This window comes from Hyperolius riggenbachi, chromosome 1 (genome assembly GCF_040937935.1).
Source record: "Hyperolius riggenbachi isolate aHypRig1 chromosome 1, aHypRig1.pri, whole genome shotgun sequence".
NCBI lineage: Eukaryota > Metazoa > Chordata > Amphibia > Anura > Hyperoliidae > Hyperolius > Hyperolius riggenbachi.
The window spans coordinates 305,760,718-305,784,182 of record NC_090646.1 but is presented as its reverse complement, the minus strand read 5'-3'; the positions used below and the strand labels follow the sequence as shown (position 1 = coordinate 305,784,182).

Below are 23,465 nucleotides of genomic sequence, written 5' to 3'. Positions count from 1 at the left end.
CTTATACGTAAAGGGTTTAAGGATCATTCGGTCTCAAAACATTTTGCCCTCCATCACGACAGGAACCCTTCAGGCTTGAAGTTTTGTGTTATCGATGGTACTAAAAGATGCTGGAGGGGACAAAATTTAGAAAGAGATATATCGAGATTAGAAACTGAATGGATCTTTAGACTGAATACCCTCAGTCCAGCTGGTTTGAATATTGAACTGGATGTAAACTGTTTTATCAATAATTCTTAATGCTTTATCATATTTTTTATTTTCCATACATTTGCATGCTTTTTTGTAAGGCCCGCATATACTGGTCAATTTGACTGCATTTTTAATATTTTTTAACAATTTTTAATTTTTTGCATAAATTTCACTGTTTCCTTTGGGGCCTGTCTTGCACGATTATTGTGACTGTTTCTCATTTCACCACTAGATGCCCTCGGAGCTCCGTTTGAGGCTGTTCTATTCTGTCACTGTTTTTTCACCAAGCATACAAATTTATATACCCTCTTAATTTTGATAGGATATATTGGGAGGTCGTGGTCCCTCTTTTTCCCTTTGTTGCTCCCTACCCCACAGAGTGCTGTCTGTTGTCCTCTGTTATCGGTGCATGGAGTTTTCTATGCATAATCATAGCCGCACTACACGGCTGAGTATATGAATTTGCATAATTTTGCATAATTTCCATTTATCGGATACCTATGGGATCTGTCTTGCATGATCACTATGGATGCTCCTCACTTTCACCACTTGAGGTCCCCAGAGCTCCCACGGAGGCTGTTCTATCATTTCATTGTCTCCACTATACATACAGATTTATGCACCTTCTTAGTACAGTATATTAGACGTGCTTTTCATGTCACACCTAAGCACACTTCATGCATATGTATAGTCGCACTGCACTGCTATGTGCTTCATTGTTTACGCTTTTATGATCGTATGCGTCACTGCATACGCATTGCATTTTTTTTTTTATTTTATTTTATTTTAACTAAATGCGACTTCATTGCAGCATAAGATCAATTATTTTTGTTTATTGTTCCATATGTCAGTTTAGATGCTCGCAGTGGATTTTTGTCCCTATGTGCGCTTTTTGTTGTTTTATGCTTCGCCGCATGCGTGTTCTACATTGTAGTAGAGACCGCTTTCACTTTAGATGTGCTCTTTATGGCACGCTTAAGTAGTCTTTATGCGTAATCATAGCCGCATTACACTGCTGTGTATATACATTTGCATAACTTTGCATAATTTCCATCTATCGGATACCTATGGGATCTGTCTTGCATGATCACTATGGATGTTCTTCACTTTCACCACTTAAGGTCCCTGGAGCTCCCATGGAGGCTGTTTTATCATTTCATTGTTTTTACTATGCATACAGATTTATGCACCTTCTTAGTATAGTACATTAGACGCGCTTTTCATTGCACACCTGAGTACACTTCATGCATATTTATAGCCGCACTGCACTGCTATGTGCTTCATTGTTTACGTTTTTATGATCGTATGCGTCATTGCATACGCATTGGATTTTTTTTTTATTTTTATTTTTTTTTCCTTTCACAGGAAGAACTTGTGCTCCATTTGACCCTGGTGGAGTGCAAGGCTACTTCCTGAGTTCCAGTGACTACTTCTGGTACAGGAAGTGCCTGCTTTTCATCTAGAAAGAAGTTTTTACATAGGAAAGATATGCCCTAGGGCAGAGTAATCAATCTAGCTTTTAATTTAGCCTTAACTAGCCTACTACGAATTGAATATGCAGGTAATATTGCATTCACCTCTTTTTATTCACACTATCTGAGAGATCTTTTGCTACTGTCTCTCTGACACAATGCAATTTGTCACAATGTTTTATTTCATGTTTGATGCTTTCTGCCTTTGACTAGTGTAGTCTGAATAAGGTGGAGCCTAACCACTCCCACTTTTTAATTCAAAAATGTTATAAAGTTGGTGCTGGCCGCCTGGTCGCCTTTCTCCCCTGATGACGCAAGATTGCAAAACCGGTCGGGAAGGCGACAGGCAGCACCATTTTATTTGAGGTCTTCTATTGACCATTTTATGCGCGCTACTTTTTCGGGGTTCCCAGTGCACGGGCCCCGTATGTGAGTTTTCCTTTATCCTTGTTTTTAATTGTTTTACTTGTTATGTAATAGAGACGGTTTACACTTAGATGTGCCGTATATCTCTTTCATGTCACTATCCTACTGGACTCCCCTTTGGTGAGTCTCTGCGATCTCAGGATATCTACTATATTCCGGAGGAATCTGTAGTGTGCAACATCGCTGGTGAAATGACACCATTTGAAAGTTCTGCGGACCACCTATCAAATTCGTTTACAACCTTATAATGTGGGTTGTTGGAATCTGGTAAGCCTTGCTTCTTTACCCTTTTGTTCGAAGATCCTGTATACCAAAAAATGATGAAAGCTGTATTACTATAGACCTGCGCTGACTTTATATATTCATTGCTTGTGTGGACTTTTGGACATTGTCCTTCTCGGCTGCGGTCGCCTTCTGCCTTGGCGCTGACACTTGTTTTTTATTTTTGTCTTTGTCCTACTGTTTAGCAGCCTTGGAGTTCCTTTTTAGCTTTGTAACTATTGCTTGTTTATCTGCTGTTTACTCGTCAGTCCTTCAATATGGCTGGTAAAATGGATGTATTTGAATTTATGGACTGCAGAGACTATGATTTAGACCACATCTTTTCAGAAAGGATTTCACCTATTGCAGAGGATAATGTTGAAGGTCAATTTAAGGAGCTGAGCCATTTTTGTGAGAAAAAAACTCTCTCTCTGGTGGGAGATTGTCACACTCGAGAGATACAACAAGGATGGCCTAGCCCCGAGAAGATTGAGATGGGAATTTATTCCTAATGAACAGGAGCGAATTACCATCTCTGATGAGAAATTTATGACCTTTTTTAAAAAATGTAGTAAAGAATTGTTGGAAATACTAATAGAAGGTAAAAAGAAAAGATTGAATATGTTCAATAAAGATATTGACCAGATTCAGAATAAATTAAATCCCTTTAAGGACTCAGAGGAGTATGATGCTCTTTCTGATGACTTACAGGGATATTTACGCAAAATGGATAATGATATTAAAAAGAAAAAACAAAAGAAATATCAAAGGGATTTTATGGATTATAAGAAATGAATTGTTTTCAAATGGCAGAATAAAAATGGAAAAGATGGTGATCCAGTGGATAAACCCACGGACACCGGCATTACTCCCTGTCCGGATCCAAAAAAGAGGCCCCCTCTTTCCCATCCCCCTCCTAAGTCTCTGCCTAGGCCCCCTCCCCCTCCTCCTCCCAGGCATCCGCCTAGGCACATTCATAATAATGGATATGACCCACCACGTCAACCACCGCGTCAGATACCTCACCCATACCCTAAACCTTATGTACCCCCATACAGACCGAGGTATGAACCACCTCCCCCAAGATACTATGAAAACCCTCGTCCACCTCGTGATAGAAGCCCCCCTAGACCTTACAAACCTCCGGTTCGCCCCAATCAGGATAGGGACTACCAAAGGCCCATACATCCATTAGAAGATGGTGGCAGTCCGGAGGAATATTACCCACGGGATTTTGTACCCAATAATCCATCTCCCTATTTTATACCTAGGAGACCAAAACCTCTCAAACAATGGATTCCTAAACCCTTTAAAAACTATCCCCCACCACCTGAGCGTAAACCTATTCCTGTTCAAAATCGGTTTGAGATTTTTTCGGATCTTTCTGAATCAGACTTGGAGTTGTCTGAAGAGGAACCGACAACCCCTTTTATAGATCCAAAGACAGCCACCAGGGAAAAAAAGGGGGAAAGCCCACTGCTAGAAGGGGCGTTAGAGGAGGACGAAGGGTACAACTTAAGAAAAAAGAAAGGGAAGGAAAAGTAGGGGAAGGTATCTTTAATTTGAGCTCACACACTCTTACGGAATCTGAAATGAAACTTCTAGACAAGGGTCTCAAGTTTGCACCACCAAAACCATTGAATAAATTTGACTTGTTTATTGATGCTCACAAATTTATATGCAAGCTTAATGTTAAAAAGTTTTTTCTTAGTAAAACCGCTCCCACAAGTAATACTGTGGATCTTAGTCTAGAGAGAAATCTATTTAATAGTGGACTGAGGAATACATCCACTTTTAACCCTTTAATTTCTAATAATCATGCGATAGAAACTTTCAAGAAATCACTGTTGAGTGACATTCAAGCTTTGGAGGTAAAAAAACCCAGAGGTAACATTGAAGTCCAGAATGCCCTATCATTACTTCTAGAGGAAAAAGATATGGTTATTAAGCCTGCGGATAAGGGGGGGGGGGGGATTGTTCTTCTAGATAGAACAGATTATAAGGAAGAAATGACTAGATTGTTGAGTGACCAGGCCACTTACCAATTATTAAGGGGCAATCCCGGTGATCGTTTTTATGACAAATTGGGAGAATTAGTTTTGAGAGGTGAATCGGAAGGATTTTTGAATAAATTGGAGGCAGATTATCTTATTCCCTCTTTTATTAGAACCCCGGTTATATACTATCTTCCTAAGGTGCACAAAGATCCCCTCCACCCTCCGGGTAGACCCATAGTGAGTGGGATTAATTCCATTACCTCACGTTTAGGGGAATTTGTAGATAAATTTCTACAACCTCTCGTTCCCCTTATTCCGTCTTATCTAAGAGATTCTGGACATCTGATTGAGTTATTGGATTCTTTGATTTGTACAGATCCCTGTGTCTTGATGGCCGCAGACATCTCCTCTCTGTATACAGTTATCCAGCAGGAAGCGGGAGCGCATGCGGTTCGCCGTTGTTTGGAAAATAGCCAGACGCTCAATCGTGCACAAATCGATTTTTTGATCGAGTGCCTTAAAGAGACTCTGTAACATTAAAAAGATCCCCTGGGGGGTACTCACCTCGGGTGGGGGAAGCCTCCGGATCCTAATGAGGCTTCCCACGCCGTCCTCTGTCCCACGGGGGTCTCTCCGCAGCCCTCCGAACAGCCGGCGACTGTGCCGACTGTTAGTTTAATATTTACCTTTGCTGGCTCCAGCGGGGGGCGCTGTGGAGGCTTTCCGTTCCGAACTACACGGAAATACCCGATCTCAGTCGGGTCCGCTCTACTGCGCAGGCGCCGTAAACTTGCGCCTGCGCAGTAGAGCAGACCCGACGGCGATCGGGTATTTCCGTGTAGTTCGGAGCCGACAGCCGTCAGAGCGCCTGCGCTGGAGCCAGGAAGGTAAATAATGACGTCACCGCTGCCCGGACTCCACGGAGGGCTGCAGCGAGACCCCTGACGGATGGAGGACGGCGTGGGAAGCCTCATTAGGATCCGGAGGCTTCCCCCACCCGAGGTGAGTACCCCCCAGGGGATCTTTTTATGTTACAGATCCTCTTTAATTTCTCTATGACCAGGAATTATTTCTGGTTTGACGGCCAGTACTATCTACAGAAAGTCGGCGTTGCGATGGGCGCGAAGTACGCGCCCAGCCTCGCAAATCTCTTTCTTGCCTGCTGGGAGGAGATCTTCATTAAAACTGATCTTTTTCCTCAATTACTGTTATACAAGAGGTACATAGATGATGTGGTGGTCATCTGGAGGGGGGATTTAAATTCTTTACAACCCTTTATTCAACATATTAATAATAACACGGATAATTTGGTCTTTAACTGTGTCTGTAGCTCCTCAGAGATAAATTTTTTGGATTTAGTGATTTCTCTTGACAACAATCAATTTACTACAAAAACCTTTTTCAAAGAGACTGACAGAAATAGCTTTATTCCTACTACTAGTTGTCACTATCGTCCATGGCTTAAGGGGGTACCTAGGAGTCAATTCCACCGTGTGCGTAGGAATTGCTCCTCCCAAACTGATTATTTTATCCAAAGTGACCTTCTTATCTCTAGATTTAAAGATAAAGGCTACCCGGCCTCAGACCTTGTATCTGTGAGGGATGAGATTGGTCAGGAGGTCCGGTCTTTCACCAAGAGGAATAGAACAGTGGATACTACTAAACAGAATGGCATTAACTTTCTCACTCAATATAATATCCAACACAAAGACATAAAAAAAGTTTTGTACAAGAATTGGCATCTCCTGAGGAGTGATCCAGTGATTGGTCCTATGCTTGCGGACAATCCGGGAGTTATCTTCAGGAGAGCGCCTAATCTTAGAGATCGCCTTGTACATAGCCATATAGATCCACCTAAAACTGCCTCTGCCCATTTATTACCCCTAAAAGGTTTTTTTCGATGCAAGAAATGCAAAGGTTGTAAGGCTTGCATTAATATGCCCAGAAAAATTACTTCCTTTGCTGGGAATGATCACCGAAGTCCCACACTGCAGATTAGACGTCTTTTCACATGCGAAAGCACACATATAGTTTATCTTTTAGAATGTCCTTGTGGACTGAGATATGTAGGTAGAACCACTAGAACCTTTAAAGAAAGATTGGGAGAACACGTCTACCTTATACGTAAAGGGTTTAAGGATCATTCGGTCTCAAAACATTTTGCCCTCCATCACGACAGGAACCCTTCAGGCTTGAAGTTTTGTGTTATCGATGGTACTAAAAGATGCTGGAGGGGACAAAATTTAGAAAGAGATATATCGAGATTAGAAACTGAATGGATCTTTAGACTGAATACCCTCAGTCCAGCTGGTTTGAATATTGAACTGGATGTAAACTGTTTTATCAATAATTCTTAATGCTTTATCATATTTTTTATTTTCCATACATTTGCATGCTTTTTTTGTAAGGCCCGCATATACTGGTCAATTTGACTGCATTTTTAATATTTTTTAATAATTTTTAATTTTTTGCATAAATTTCACTGTTTCCTTTGGGGCCTGTCTTGCACGATTATTGTGACTGTTTCTCATTTCACCACTAGATGCCCTCGGAGCTCCGTTTGAGGCTGTTCTATTCTGTCACTGTTTTTTCACCAAGCATACAAATTTATATACCCTCTTAATTTTGATAGGATATATTGGGAGGTCGTGGTCCCTCTTTTTCCCTTTGTTGCTCCCTACCCCACAGAGTGCTGTCTGTTGTCCTCTGTTATCGGTGCATGGAGTTTTCTATGCATAATCATAGCCGCACTACACGGCTGAGTATATGAATTTGCATAATTTTGCATAATTTCCATTTATCGGATACCTATGGGATCTGTCTTGCATGATCACTATGGATGCTCCTCACTTTCACCACTTGAGGTCCCCAGAGCTCCCACGGAGGCTGTTCTATCATTTCATTGTCTCCACTATACATACAGATTTATGCACCTTCTTAGTACAGTATATTAGACGTGCTTTTCATGTCACACCTAAGCACACTTCATGCATATGTATAGTCGCACTGCACTGCTATGTGCTTCATTGTTTACGCTTTTATGATCGTATGCGTCACTGCATACGCATTGCATTTTTTTTTTTATTTTATTTTATTTTAACTAAATGCGACTTCATTGCAGCATAAGATCAATTATTTTTGTTTATTGTTCCATATGTCGGTTTAGATGCTCGCAGTGGATTTTTGTCCCTATGTGCGCTTTTTGTTGTTTTATGCTTCGCCGCATGCGTGTTCTACATTGTAGTAGAGACCGCTTTCACTTTAGATGTGCTCTTTATGGCACGCTTAAGTAGTCTTTATGCGTAATCATAGCCGCATTACACTGCTGTGTATATACATTTGCATAACTTTGCATAATTTCCATCTATCGGATACCTATGGGATCTGTCTTGCATGATCACTATGGATGTTCTTCACTTTCACCACTTAAGGTCCCTGGAGCTCCCATGGAGGCTGTTTTATCATTTCATTGTTTTTACTATGCATACAGATTTATGCACCTTCTTAGTATAGTACATTAGACGCGCTTTTCATTGCACACCTGAGTACACTTCATGCATATTTATAGCCGCACTGCACTGCTATGTGCTTCATTGTTTACGTTTTTATGATCGTATGCGTCATTGCATACGCATTGGATTTTTTTTTTATTCTTTTATTTTTATTTTTTTTTCCTTTCACAGGAAGAACTTGTGCTCCATTTGACCCTGGTGGAGTGCAAGGCTACTTCCTGAGTTCCAGTGACTACTTCTGGTACAGGAAGTGCCTGCTTTTCATCTAGAAAGAAGTTTTTACATAGGAAAGATATGCCCTAGGGCAGAGTAATCAATCTAGCTTTTAATTTAGCCTTAACTAGCCTACTACGAATTGAATATGCAGGTAATATTGCATTCACCTCTTTTTATTCACACTATCTGAGAGATCTTTTGCTACTGTCTCTCTGACACAATGCAATTTGTCACAATGTTTTATTTCATGTTTGATGCTTTCTGCCTTTGACTAGTGTAGTCTGAATAAGGTGGAGCCTAACCACTCCCACTTTTTAATTCAAAAATGTTATAAAGTTGGTGCTGGCCGCCTGGTCGCCTTTCTCCCCTGATGACGCAAGATTGCAAAACCGGTCGGGAAGGCGACAGGCAGCACCATTTTATTTGAGGTCTTCTATTGACCATTTTATGCGCGCTACTTTTTCGGGGTTCCCAGTGCACGGGCCCCGTATGTGAGTTTTCCTTTATCCTTGTTTTTAATTGTTTTACTTGTTATGTAATAAAGACGGTTTACACTTAGATGTGCCGTATATCTCTTTCATGTCACTATCCTACTGGACTCCCCTTTGGTGAGTCTCTGCGATCTCAGGATATCTACTATATTCCGGAGGAATCTGTAGTGTGCAACATCGCTGGTGAAACGACACCATTTGAAAGTTCTGCGGACCACCTATCAAATTCGTTTACAACCTTATAATGTGGGTTGTTGGAATCTGGTAAGCCTTGCTTCTTTACCCTTTTGTTCGAAGATCCTGTATACCAAAAAATGAAAAAAAAAAAAATGATGAAAGCTGTATTACTATAGACCTGCGCTGACTTTATATATTCATTGCTTGTGTGGACTTTTGGACATTGTCCTTCTCGGCTGCGGTCGCCTTCTGCCTTGGCGCTGACACTTGTTTTTTTATGGTTGTGGTTAAAAGCAAAATATTTTAGATATACTCACAAACATGGGTTACCCATAGGCAACCACTTCAAGTGCAGGTGGGGAGTATTAGAACCTGACCCCACTCAGGTTTTTAAGATGTCGCTCTCTGTAGATAGGAAACGGGGTAGTACCCCTCCACTGAGGGTTTCGCAGGTGTGGTCCTCAATGGGTCTAGATGCAGAAATGAGCGCCTCTCCAGGCGCTCACTTCTGCATCTAGACCCATTGAGTTATACTCCTGTTTGCCTGATGAAGCAGGACCACACCTGCGAAACGCGTTGCACTAAGTGGAGTTCAATAAACATTTTTGTATTGATATATTGTGACTCAATTGAGTTTTATATTTTTGAGGGAGGTAAGTCCACCTGAACATCCCCCTCTTTTAGACGGTTTTTAAACATTTTTATTCTACTCTGGCGCCTCTGTACACAAAGCCTTGCTGAAACCATAATAGACTTAATCCATGTTTAAAGGACTGAGCCACAGACGCCGGCAATTGCCATGGCAATGTCTGATATGCACATTTCTTCCCATTATGTGTGGCTCTTTGGAGCTTGCCTGATTCAACCTTGGGGTCCTCTCTCTCTCTCTCTCTCTCTGATGATCTCCCGCAGATCACTCACTGAACCTGTTGGTGGTGGTTTCCGTTACCAGCTGTGTCAACTACTCCACTACAGCCAGGGCTATAGCAACAGAAAAGGTATGGCATATTATATGTGTAAGGGTAGGAAAAAAAACTCCCTATCTAGTAAGTATTTTCCTAAAGGAGGCCGCACACCATACAATTAAAAAGATCCAATTTTTCAACAATTCGATAATTTTGATCGGTTGTCTAAAAAAATCGAGACCTTTTCTTTGTTTTCAATCGATAAATCCGATTGAATTTCCCATTTTTTTTCTTCGATTTTTGGAGATTGGACATGTTGGAGATTTCAGACCAACTTTATCAAGAATTGTATGGTGTGTGATAGATTGTCAATTAGTTGATGTATTATTATTATTTATTGGATTTATATAGCGCCGACATATTACGCAGCGCTGTACAATAAATAGGATTACAGACAATGATAACAGGGGTGCCAGCACAATACAGGTAACAGACAATAGATACAACAATACAGGTAGTAAGCAATAATATACACAGCACAATGCAGACAGTAATACAATGCCAGATCATATACTGGAGTGGTAGTGGTAAAAATACAAGTTCCATAATTCTAGGTAAAGTGCACACAGTCAAGTATGATACACAAAGGGAGAGGGCCCTGCCAAAGGCTTACAATCTAGAGAGAGGGGTTGGTGACACGAAAGGAGGGGGTGCATCAAAAAGTTCTTGACAGAGAGGGTTAGAGCAATGTTGAGTTGATGTAGGCCTCTTTGAAGAAGTGAGTTCTGAGTGCTTTTTTAAAGCCTGATGGGCAGTGGGAGAGATTTCCACAGGATGGGGGCAGTTCTAGTGAAGTCCTGTAGTCATGCATGGGAGTGCGAGATGCGTGGGGTGGTTAGGAGAAGGAGCGAAGTGGCCGGCCAGGTGTATATCTGCTGACCAGGTCAGAGATGTAGTTTGGGCAGGACTTGTGTATCAATTTGTATGCCAAACATAGGATCTTAAAGCTGATTCTGAAGTGGGGGAGTCGTGGAGACAGAGCGGTGGGAGGAGTAGATTAGTCTGGCTGCTGCGTTCATGAAGGATTGTAGGGGAGCGATGCGGTTTTGAGGAAGGCCTGACAGGAGGGAGTTGCAGTAGTTCAGGCGGGAGATGATGATTGCAAGGACAAGGAGTTTGGCACTGTCTGGGGTCAGGAAAGGCCGGATCTTGGAGATGTTGCGTAATTGGAAAATGCATGCCCTAGCTACGGTTTGGATGTGGGGGGTGAAGGAGAGGGCTGAGTCCAAGGTGTGACACCCAGGAAGCGGGCTTGTGTGGTTGGACGAATGATTGTGCCATTGACAGTGACGTAGAGGTCTGTGGGGGGGGTGAAACAGCGCAGGGCGGGAAGATTAGGAGTTCAGTCTTATACAGTTCCAATACATTTTTTCTAAGCTTTCAATAATTTTATTCATGATTGGAGAAAAAATGAACATAGGTGTGTGGTACATTGATCAGATTTTTGAATTGTTACAATCAGTCAGAAAAATGTAGTGCTATTCTTGAATCGGACAAGTTGAGCCTGAGCCTCCAGTCCAACAACTCACGGGAGGTATGGAAAGGCCTGAGGGCAGCTACGAACCTCAGGCCCCCGAATCAGCAAGCAGCCCCCAGCACCAAACTGGCCGACGAACTCAACGAGTTTTATTGCAGGCTCGAAAAGCTACCCAAGCAGCCCGGCACGACAACGGCCACGGACAATGGGGCGCACTCCCCTCTACCTGTCCCGGGAGAGGGCGGTGACGCACTGATCGCAGTCTGTGAGAAGGAAGTATTACGACACCTATGCAAGCTTGACTCTAGGAAAGCTCCAGGCCCGGATGGCGTGACGTCGATCTGTCTGAGGACATGTGCAGACCAGCTGGCCCCTGTCCTTACCTCCATATACAACAGATCTCTTATGGAGGGCAAGGTCCCCTCCTGCTTCAAGAGGTCCACGATTATCCCAGTCCCCAAAAAGACCGGTAACACTGACCTCAACAACTACAGACCAGTGGCCCTAACACCCACCATCATGAAGATCTTTGAACGGTCGGTCCTTGCCTCCATGAAACACTCCACTAATGCCCTCCTTGACTCACATCAATTCGCTTACAGGGCAAACCGGTCGGTGGTGGACGCCACCAACATCAGCCTGGCGTACATCACTGCGCACCTCGACAGGCCCAACTCCTACGCCAGGCTACTGCTCTTCAACTTCAGTTCTGCCTTTAACACCATCCGCCCTGACATCCTGCTTGCCAACCTCGTACAGCTGGGAGTACCCCCCCCCCCCCTCTGCAGGTGGATCGGGGACTTCCTTTTCAACAGAACGCAGAGGGTCAAGCTAGGCAGCTGCTACTCCAAGGTGAGAACTACTAACATAGGCGCTCTGCAAGGATGTGTCCTGTTCTCCTTGTACACCAACAGCTGCACCTCAACTGAAGACTCTGTCAAGGTCATCAAGTTTGCGGATGACACCACAATCATTGGACTCATCAGTGGTAACAATGAGGATGCCTACCGCAGCGAGATAGACAGGATTTGCAACTGGTGCACAGTTAACAACCTAGTCCTCAACGCAGCAAAGACAGTGGAACTGGTTGTGGACTTCAGGAGACGCCCACCCCCCTCTCCACCCTATTCTCATAACGGATACCGAAGTCTCCAGGGTCCCCTGCATTCGGTTCCTCGGCACAACCATCACTAAGGACCTAAAATGGGGGGAGAACACCACCATAACCCAGAAAAAGGCTCAGCAGAGGTTATTTTTCTTGCACCAACTGAAAAAATTTGGCATCCCACGCGAGCTGCTTAGGAGCTTCTACACTGCCACCGTGGAGTCCATCCTTTGCTCATCCCTCATCGTCTGGTATGCAGGGGCATCTGCTAGCGACAAGTACAAACTCCACAGAGTAATCAGCACTGCAGAAAAGATCATCGGTCTGCCACTGCCACCCCTCGATCTCCTCCACAAGGCCAGAATGAGGACGAGGGCCATCAAGATCTCGACCGACCCCTCCCACCCAGGAAGCCGGTTCTTCAAGCTCCTTCCACTGGGCCGCCGTTACAGGGCTGTCCCCACCAGAACCTCCAGACGCTGTAGCACCTTCTTCCCCCAAGCGGTACTCCAACTGAACTCGAACTCCTCATGACAGCTTGTGTTTCTTCCTTCTGCATATAACCCCCCGCTTGACTGAATGCCCTTCACAATGTTCATGTTTATGTAGTCCTCCCTACGCCATATGTATGCAAGTCTATGTATGTATGTACAAATGCCATGCCATGTGCTCCAAAAACAATTCCGGGTATGTATCTGGCATACTTGGCGAATAAAGCTGATTCTGATTCTGATTCTGAACAGATATTTAAAAAATTGTTTGGTGTGTGGCCACCATTAGTCCATTAAATATCAGTGTACAATGTATTGATTCTTATATAATTGTTTGATTCCCAGTTTTTTTTATTTGATAGCACAGTCCACTATAAAATTGCTACTATCCAAAAAATCATCTTACTTTTTTTTTTTTCGTGACAAATATCCTTTAAAGTGTTGTAGTTTTATTAAATTAACTAAATTTTTACAATTTAAAGTGTAATGTATTCTCAGCATAATGTATCGTCATTCTACAATTTTAAATTAATCAATTAACTTGCAGTTGTTGCAATTTCTATAATTTTTGTTACTGTAAATTCTTAGTAACTTTTTAGGCTACACATAAGATGAAGACCATTTTCATTTTTCTCAGTCCTTGTAGGTTAAGATTTACAATGCATCACTACTTACTTTCTGCAGCTCTTATGTTTCTGACAGCGTGCAAGAGGTACTTTCACCACACATCTGGTATACACCACTAAGAGAGACCCTGATTCTTTGTCAACTTCTAGATCAATTATCCACCGTTCTTCTCTTTCACCACACCTGTACAGTGGGACCATAATTTTAAACACAAGAGTTATATATTAAAAATATATAGTCCAGACAAAATGGAACTTTTTAAATCAGATTTACCTGTCTGAAGGGTAAGTTGGTATCTCCTCAAGCAAGGTACTATGTTTGAAGTTATCTCCATCTGATCCATCCATACTGGGAATAAGAAGATACTTAAGGACAGTTCCAGAATTTGAGCCCAAGAACAGAACAGTTTCATTCCCAAATATTCCACAAGATGTATCCACTGCTAGGTGAGTAAGCCGGTCCCTGTGATGTCACAGTACAGAAATTTGCTTTAAGAGGATTAATATGTTTAAGCAATATATAATAAACATACCAATGCACGGTGGTCGCCACACAAAGCAGGAAAAAAGGGCGCAGGAACCTTCACGGAAAAATGGTGGCCCCATAGGCGCCTATGATAAAAGCTGCATTTAAAAGGAGAATTAAATTTGGGTACATTATTGCGGCGGCTAGAGAGCGCCCAATTTTACCCTTTTTGCTGGTTTCCGAAAAGACGCGATATGTGGCTATGAAGGCAAGTTTGGGCCCCCGGAAGCTCCCCATTAGTGTCGAGGGGCCATTTTTTGCGGACACACTTGCGGAAAAAAAAATGACTCGAGATGCTAGCATAATATTGCCCCTGTTTAACTCTCTAGTAAGGCCACATCTGGAATATGGAATTCAGTTCTGGGCACCACATTACAAAAAAGATATTGCAGTTTTAGAGCAGGTGCAGAGACGAGCTACAAAATTGATACGTGGGATGGAAGGTCTCGCTTACCAAGAAAGGTTAGATAAACTGGGTTTATTTAGTCTAGAGAAAAGACGCCTTAGAGGAGATCTAATTAACATGTATAAATACATCAGAGGGCAATATAATAGCTTGGCGGATGAGCTTTTTGTCCCTAGGCCTTCTCAAAGGACTAGAGGACATGATCTGCGCATGGAGGAAAAACGTTTTAGCCATTTATTTAGGAAAGGGTTCTTTACAGTAAGAGTGATTAAGATGTGGAATGCATTGCCACAGGAAGTCGTTATGGCAAACTCTATACCTGCATTTAAAGGGGGCTTAGATGCTTTCCTTGCGTTGAAAGACATCCATGGCTACAATTACTAGGTTATGCCTAATGATGTTGATCCAGGGATTTTATCTGATTGCCATCTGGAGTCAGGAAGGAATTTTTCCCTTTTGGGGCTAATTGGACCATGCCTTGTGGGGGTTTTTTTCGCCTTCCTCTGGATCAACAGGGGTATGTGGGGGACGGGCTGGAGTTGTACTTTGTACTGGTTGAACTCGATGGACGTATGTCTTTTTTCAACCAAAATAACTATGTAACTATGGATAACTACACTGTGGCATCGCATAGTGGGCATGGAGTGCCCGCTATACACTGCCGCAATGTAATTATCCACAAGCCATTTTTTTCTGCAAGCCAGTCCGCAAAAAATGGCCCCTCAACACTAATCGGGCACCCAAATTTAACTTCATAGCCACATAACGTGCCTTTGCGGAAGCTAACCCCTAGCCAACCCCTACCTTGAGGAGGGGTTAGGCACCCCCGGGGAGGAGTTCTTAGGGTTAGGCACCACCGGGGGGGAGGGAGTCTTACGGTTAGGCACCACCAGGGGGGTCTAAGGGTTAGTGAGGGTTAGGCATTGGTAGAGGGAGGGTTCTGTGTAACTGAAGTGTTAAATTTATCAATAAATATTACCAATATTCTACTATGGAAATTCATTGGTAGGATATCGCTAGTTTTAGCAAGATTCTATTAGCTGCAAACCCTGTGCCCTTTTTTTCCAAGCGCCTTTTTTTAATGTATGCTTTGTCACTTACACACTGAAAAGCTGAACTAATGCAACTTCTTGCCACAATCCTCTTACATTGTCTTATTACGCTTCTTGAAACAGTTGAAAAACACCGCTCAACCCAACAAAATTGCACTCTGAATAGTGGCAGTGCAGGATAATGGGCAATCCTTCAAGCATAAATAGAAAAAAGAAAACACAATCTACACTTGCCTGAAAATATAATACTTAATTGAAAGAAAATATGTGAGCAACTATGACATTCAAATAATGTTTTGGACTGCACTAGTCCTTAAAAGCAAGAAAATCTGGTCTTACCTGGGGTTTCCTCCAGCCCCCCATAGCCCATGAGGTCCTTCAGTGTCCTCTGGGTCTCCTTCATGGTCCCCCTGTTGGCTCCATAAACTTGGTGACTTCGGCTGAAGTTGCGCATGTGCATGTCCACATACACGACGGCATAGTCGAAAAACTGAGCCAGGTTTACGGAGCTGCCAGCGGGACCACGGATGGGACCCAGAGGACACCGAAGGACCTCGCGGGTTTCGGAGGGCTGGAGGAAGTCCCAGGTAGCAAATTTGCTTTTTTGCCTCTGCTCAGGATCCCTTTAATTATAGCTACAAGACCATGTTCCTCTTATATAACAATCTTTGTTCCGCCTCCCTCCACACAGAGTGGAATTCTGGACAGTCTTAAAATCGGTAATGTAATGGATATTTTTCAATAAAGCATTGAAATACAAGTTAGTGTCAAAAAGAAAAGAAAAAGGGTACTCGAAGAAAGTATGTAATTACATTCCAATTACATAAAGCTGATCCTGGGTAGAGCTTCACCCAACCGCACTACCAGTAATACATTAGTTCCCTCACAAAAGTTTTAGAAATGCTGGTTTAAGTCCCATGTCTTTGCTCCCATTCTAGATCCCACTTTTCCTTATCACCTTTTTACCATCCCCCAACCCAACCCTTCTGCCTCCCCTCTTGTCAGCTGGATGTTTAGACCAGCACAATCTCCATCTTTGTAGGTGGTGGTTGGAGGTAAGCTTGTCTGTCCCCAAACCCATAGGTTTGTTTCACTCTAGCATTTGCAATGCAATTCACGATTTTCAATTATAATTGCTTAGCATTTTCACTGTATTTTTTTTTAACAGATACATTTTAGTGGTTTTAAAGGTAGCTTAACAGATATCAACAAAATACAACATGTCTCATGCACATAAAGAGAAGGAGAGGGAAAGAAAAGAGTCCCCCTCAGTGAAACAACAGAGAGGGGCAGTAGGGTATTGTACCGTGTTAGCCATCAGTAAAAGCAAGAAGTTTTAAATCAGGATTATACCATTTATTGACTAACTAAAAAGAATAAGAATAAGCAAGCCTTAGGTCTTGCAGCCTTCGTCAGGCTTACATCCTGTTTGTTTGCAGGCTGATGATACAGACAGCTATATACATGCAACATCAAAAGGGAAAACATAGAATTTTTCAAGCATAAATACATGTCATTAAGATGCCTTAAAGAGGAACTCCAGTGAAAATAATGTAGTAAAAAAAGTTCTTCATTTTTTACCATAATTATGTATAAATGATTTAGTCAGTGTTTGCTCATTGTAAAATCTTTCCTCTCCCAGATTCACATTCTGACATGTATTACATAGTGACATTGTTACTGTGGGCAGGTTATGTAGCTGCTCCTAGCTGTTTTGGCTGTTAGAGACAGCTGTAAACAGCTAATTCCTGTCTGTGAACATTGTTACATTGTGGCAGTTTGCCCAGAGTTTCTTGTGGGAGGGGTTTCAGCACCAAATCAGTCATACAGCACCCCCTGATGGTCTGTTTGTGAAATGCAATAGATTTGTCATGTAAAAGGGGGTATCAGCTACTGATTGGGATAAAGTTCAATTCTAGGTTGGAGTTTCTCTTTAAGTAAAACAGAACATCTAAATAGGGTGAGAGGTTGTTAGCTGAGAGAAGGATCCTTGTTTACACCATGCTCCCAGACCTGGGAGTTGGACTGACACAGAGGTAACGTAAATTCTAAGTTCACAAGTTTAGCTATACAGGCTGAGAAAGAGTTTAAATATCATCAGCATCATACCAATATAAAACGTTTTTGTCCTTATTCAAGCCCTTGTCCACTGCTTTGAACCAATTTATAAATTTTGTTTTGGCTATTAATCGATCATTTGACATTTTGAAGCCACCCTTCAGGGCAGTGACATGAAGATCATACATGCTGTGTCCGTTGGAACGAAAGTACGTGGGAGAAATTGGACAAACTCTGCGCAAACGTATGAATGGACACAGGCAAACGTACGTGGGAGAAACTGGACAAAGTGGACAAACTCTGCGCAAACGTATGAATGGACACAGGCTAACTATTAACGATACCAAATCTGAACTCCCAGTTGCTAAAAACGTTCGTTCCAATGGACACAGCATGTATGATCTTCATGTCACTGCCCTGAAGGGTGGCTTCAAAACGTCAAATGATCGATTAATAGCAGAAACAAAATGTATAAATTGGTTCAAAGCAGTGGACAAGGGCTTTAATAAGGACAAACACTTTTTATATTGGTATGAGGCGGATGATATTTAAACTCTTTCTCAGCCTGTATAGCTAAACTTGTGAACTCAAAATTTACAATACCTCTGTGTCAGTCCAACTCCTAGGTCTGTGAGCATGGTGTAAACAAGGATCCTTATCTCAGCTAACAACCTCTCATCCCATTTAGATGTTCTGTTTCACTTAAGGCATCTTAATGACATGTATTTATGCTTGAAAAAAATCTATGTTTTCCCTTTTGATGTTGCATGTATATAGCTGTCTGTACCATCAACCTGCAAACAAACAGGATGTAAGCCCGACGAAGGCTGCAAGGCTGAAAGCTTGCTTATTCTTATTCTTTTTAGTTAGCCAATAACAGAGAGGGAAGTGAAGAAGAAGGAGAAAAGAATAGTTAACATAACGCATTGCATATACATTGTAGATATTATAAGCACAGTACAGATGAACATTCTGGAGTCAATTGTCATAGTATATAACATCAAACCTCATACAATAATAAAGGCATTGAGTACCCAAGAATAGCTAGTATGTAAGACCTTATAGTTAATATCTTAATCAGCAATAATTATTTGGGCTACGGGAGGTACCTCCAGTGTTCAGTATCTCCTAATTATGTTTCCCGAAACATAATTAGGAGATACTGAACACTGGAGGTACCTCCCGTTGCACAAATAATTGAAGCACATATGAGTTCTCGCTAGATTTCTCAATGACCCAAACCTAGGTGAGGATATATATCAATTGTGGTGGGCCATTTAGATAAGTGATAGGCTGGGTCACAATACTTGGCTATCAGACCTCAGATTGGAAGTTTGGTTATCAATGAAATTAGTGATAGTAAGTAATTCCTGTTCTGAAGTGGAACTGTTGCTAAACGTCTACATCGATACTTCGGAAATATCGGTCACACCAACCCGATCAGCTAGAATCAAACTTATTAGGGCAGTTCTGACATTTGCATGTCATTTTACATAATGGAAGCATTTTGTTAATCACATTGATCCATTCGGATTTGGTGGGTATAACAGGTTGATTCCAATGAGACAAAATTGTTTTTCTATCTATATGGCTTTTCTAGCTATATGGAGTGTAAAGTTATAGCTTTTTTTTGTGTTTGCTAAAGCTGCCTTCCTGGTTCTTGTTTAAATGGGCAATCTAGCATGAGACCTATAACCCTCTCGATTTGGTCCCAGAACCATGCCAATGCTGGGCACATACAAAACATGTGTAAAAATATCCCTTTATCCACCCCGCATCTGATGCATAAGTTAGAGTGAGAGTTTTATGTAGTCTGCTAGCAGTAAAATATACTCTATGGAGATGCACTAGACAATTGTAAAGAGGCGCCCTAATCGTAGATAAAAGCATCTAAAAACAGTTCAAAATTGACAAAAACGTGAGGTAGCTTACCTCAATGACGACAAATCTTTGTAATAAACAAAAGATTTATTATAGCACAGGCAACGCGTTTCGCGGGTCCAAGCCCGCTTCCTCAGGCCAATACAAGTGCCAAGCTAAATGGAATATTTAGCCAAGGGACACCTGTCCCCCTTTTTTTACCCTAGGAGTGCGACTGCATCCAGGTCCTCGGTGACCTCCCCGAGTGGAGTCGGGTTTATTGTCTCCACCTGCTTCCTGCGGTCGGTTGCCCCTCTGCAACCTACCTTTGTGAGTAGATCTTTACTTACTACAATTACCTGATTTTATTGACGTACTGCACCATTGGGCTCCCCGTTTTGTTCCCTGTGTCTTTTTTCAGAAGGTGTCCTGACACCCACTACCCACTTACTCTATTGAGATAATTCAACTGAGTCAGTCTGTCCCTGGATGAGATCAGAAACTCGGCTCCTCTACCCACAGCTTCATGTCACTCTTCTTCATCGATTTCCCCTAAGTCCTCCACCCACTGTGTTTGAAGCTTGTCCCAGATTAATAACTAGCTCTGAGTAGATAGCCGATAGTGGTTTACTGAGCCGCTCTATTGGGGTCAGATTCAAGCTGAATTAGTTTCCATCCAAATTGAGAAAAAGCCACATGCCAGAGCTGCAAGAACCTAAAATACATATGATTGGGAAGACATATGTCTGTTTTAATTAGTTAAACTTTAATATAGCCCCATCTGGAGCAATGTTTCTTATTAAGGTGGCCACTAATGATCCAATCTTTTTCATTCAATCTTACCATTTCTATGTAATATAAGGTAATTGCCTGAAGTATCCATTCAGTATATTCACTTAATTTACCCTTATACTACATAGATTTGGTAAGATTGGATGAAAAAGATTGGATGATTAGTGGCCACTATTAGCATTTTGACGGCCGGGATGATACTAAAATGGGAGAGGTTGGGATTACCCTACAACAGAGTATATGGGGACCTTCAATTAAGTTTTATAAACGTAACCACTTATTGACCGTAGGCTTACACCCCCCTAGTTTCCAAGCTATCTTTTTACAAATTAGGCCACTGCAGCAAGTGATTCCCCCACCTCTTTTCTGCCCACCAACAGAGCTTTCTGTTGGTGGGCTCTGATCCCTTGTGTATTGTCATAGGCATCAGCTCGTGTCTCCCCAGGGGACAGCCAAGTTACACACTGTCCCCAGTACATTGCTGCCATAGATCTCAGCACAAATAGATGGACAATGTACAGTGGAAACATTTAATGATGTGGTATTACTTTAAGCAGACTGTGATGGTCTATTGTTGTGACTTAGCTGAAGATCAGATCACATTTTATGATCTATTTGTGCAGAAATCCATATGATTCCAAAGGGTTCACATACTTTTTTTTGCTACCGCAATTGGTCCGATGGTAAGTAGACCTGGTAAATGGTAAGTGCATAGGTTCAGAAAAACGCTGTCATCTTTATGGCTGGCTGCTTTGTTGTATTTAATCTGCATATAGTTCTGTGTCATGTTTCACTTATTACCGTATAGGAATTCATTGTATATACTGTAAGCCAATAGAATTCTGCCTATAGATTTGATGAGAGTTATCAGTTCAAAGAAGGGGTTAAACAAATTACTATATAAGTATATGGAATTTGAGTCTCAATATTCTTGCTTATATCCTTTGAAAATAGAACTTAGTACCGTTTCCTACGTAGTTAAAAATCTTACTGAGAGAGATATTATATAAACATGAATATGATAACATCCCTAAAGGACAACTGAAGTAAGAGGGATATGGATGCTGCCATATATGAGGCAAAGGATCAGCAGAGTAGCCAGGCACCTGGTATTGCTTAAAAGGAAATATATATGGCAGCCTCCATATCCCTCTTGCTTCAGTTGTCCTTTAGCCATTTATTGAAAATAAGGCAGTATATCTACGCCCCACAGGAGGACTGTTCCCATTCCAGGGGTGTAAATATACGTACCTCACCGGTCATTTGCCCACTCCTCTGCACGCTCCTGCTCGCATTCTCATCGCCGCCCATTAGTAGAGAGGTCAGTGAATGAGAACAGTTCTCATTCACTGATCTATGGGCTTGATTCACTAAAACAAATAACATGCCTTATCAGAGTTAACACATCTTATCAGGGTTTACATGCCTTATCAGAGTAGCATAACGAGCGCTACAAACTTATGCCTGCTAATTGGCAATGACGAGAGCTCCACTCGTCCTGCCCTGAGCCCCTGTGGGTCCAATCACTTTAAAGGACATTATCCCCGCACTTCGATTGGCCCAATAGGCTGCCTGTCAAGTGACAGGCAGTCCCTAAGGTAAATAGTTACCTTAGGGACTTAACTTTTTTTTATATGTATGTTATAAGGGTATATTACTGTATTTTTGCAAGTAAGGGCTTCTAATTAGTGAAGGACGCAAAACTGGAAAATTACACCTTTATTTCCAAAAATTGTCACCATATATTGTACTAGGAACATAATTTAAACACTAATGACCTGGACAAATGGGCAAATAAGATGTGTGGCTTTTATGCACAGTAGCCGAAATTTTCAATTTTCTTTTTTTTATTCTCTTTATTTGTAAAAAAAAAAAAAAAATGCGAACAATTCACATCAAAGAAATACAGAAAAGATAAACATAACACAATGGATGTCACGGGCTGTGCAGACAGATTGCTGAAAGTCTGCACAGACAAGCAGATAACCACGTTTGCAGTAATGTACTGAAGACCAGACATGGGTAAAGTGAAATAATATTTGTTTATTTAAGGTTAGTGCACTATTTACAAATGAAAACACTGCACACATGAGCGCAACCACAAATACCAGCAAGCCCCACACCACAACACCAGCAAATACCAATCCTAACTGACCTAACAGGTGAACAATGAGCACAAATATATACAGCAATTTACAGGGATACGTGGTACAAAATCAGCAGGCAAGTAGCAAGGTCATAAAGCAAAGCAGAGTCAAAACCAGGAAAAGCAGATAAATAGATCAGGACAGGGAACAAGTGCAGGAGGTGTCCAGATATCAGCAACAGAAGTACTCAATTATCTGGCACTAGACTGAAGCACAAACTGGCCTTAAATAGGCAGTCCAATCTATCAGGTGACTTGATATGCATATTCCTGCATATTGAGCATAAGGAAGAGTCGAATCAAGGTTTCATCCTCAGAGCACACGAGCATTTCACAAATCATTGGGGGCCTTATCAAAATCGTCAGAGTGAAATAATTCCAGAAAGACTAGGTTTTATCGTATACTTCTGTTCTCTTCAGTGCTGTATAGGAGAGGTCTTCCATAAAGTGAGTATCATCTAACTCCTGCACTAATTCTTCCACTCCCAGGGGTGGGATTTGCTTCCAGTGTCTCACAAGTTAACGCTTTGCAGCATTTAGTATGTGACACACCACCGGGCATTTATATTGTTTCATAGTCCAATCATTGAGGTGCAAAAGGTAAAACTCCGGTACAAATGGGGTGCTCCTGTCTGTCACCGCCTTAACTAGCCTTTCTGTCCTCTGCCAATATTCAACCAAAGTAGGACAAGACCAGAGGATATGCAACAGAGTGCCTGTGGCCCCACCGCATCTCCTGCAAATATCATCCTTGTCTGGATACATTTTGAGTAATTTGTAGGGAGTAAAATACCAATGAGTAAGTATTTTATAATTCACCTCCTGCATTTTAACCACGCGTGAGGACTTATGACCGAAGAGAACATTTTTTAGCTCTTTGAGCTGGGGAAAGAGTTTTCCCCAGATCCGTTTTCCAAGAGTGAAAGAATGGAGGTGCAGGTATCGCTAACAGCACTAGCATTTAATACATTTTAGAAAGGGTGTTTCTGGTAGGGCCCTCCACTGATCACAGATCTTAGTTATACTGGAGTTATGCCTTGGATTATCAAATAATTTCTATATTGTAAATATTTCCACCAATTAGTGTTTGCACAGTTTGGTTTTTGTCTAATGTCAACCAACGTTATCCACCAGTGCACATATCAGCAAATGTCAGTTTCCTTGACCCACTACAGCTATGCCATACGTGCTCCAAACCTGCCCCATACCATGGTTAT

The 23,465-nt window shown here is 41.9% G+C and overlaps 1 protein-coding gene across 1 annotated transcript in view; it reads right to left on the bottom strand.

The window, feature by feature from the left end:
• The window catches only part of LOC137509098 (semaphorin-6B-like), a 729,870-nt gene that overhangs the window by 90,267 nt on the left and 616,138 nt on the right, over positions 1 to 23,465 (bottom strand). The window contains exons 9-10 of the mRNA XM_068233804.1: positions 13,683 to 13,871; positions 13,458 to 13,592 (exon numbers count right to left, since the gene is read on the bottom strand). Coding sequence (XP_068089905.1) covers positions 13,458 to 13,592; positions 13,683 to 13,871 — 324 coding nt within the window. The remainder of the gene's footprint in view (positions 1 to 13,457; positions 13,593 to 13,682; positions 13,872 to 23,465) is intronic.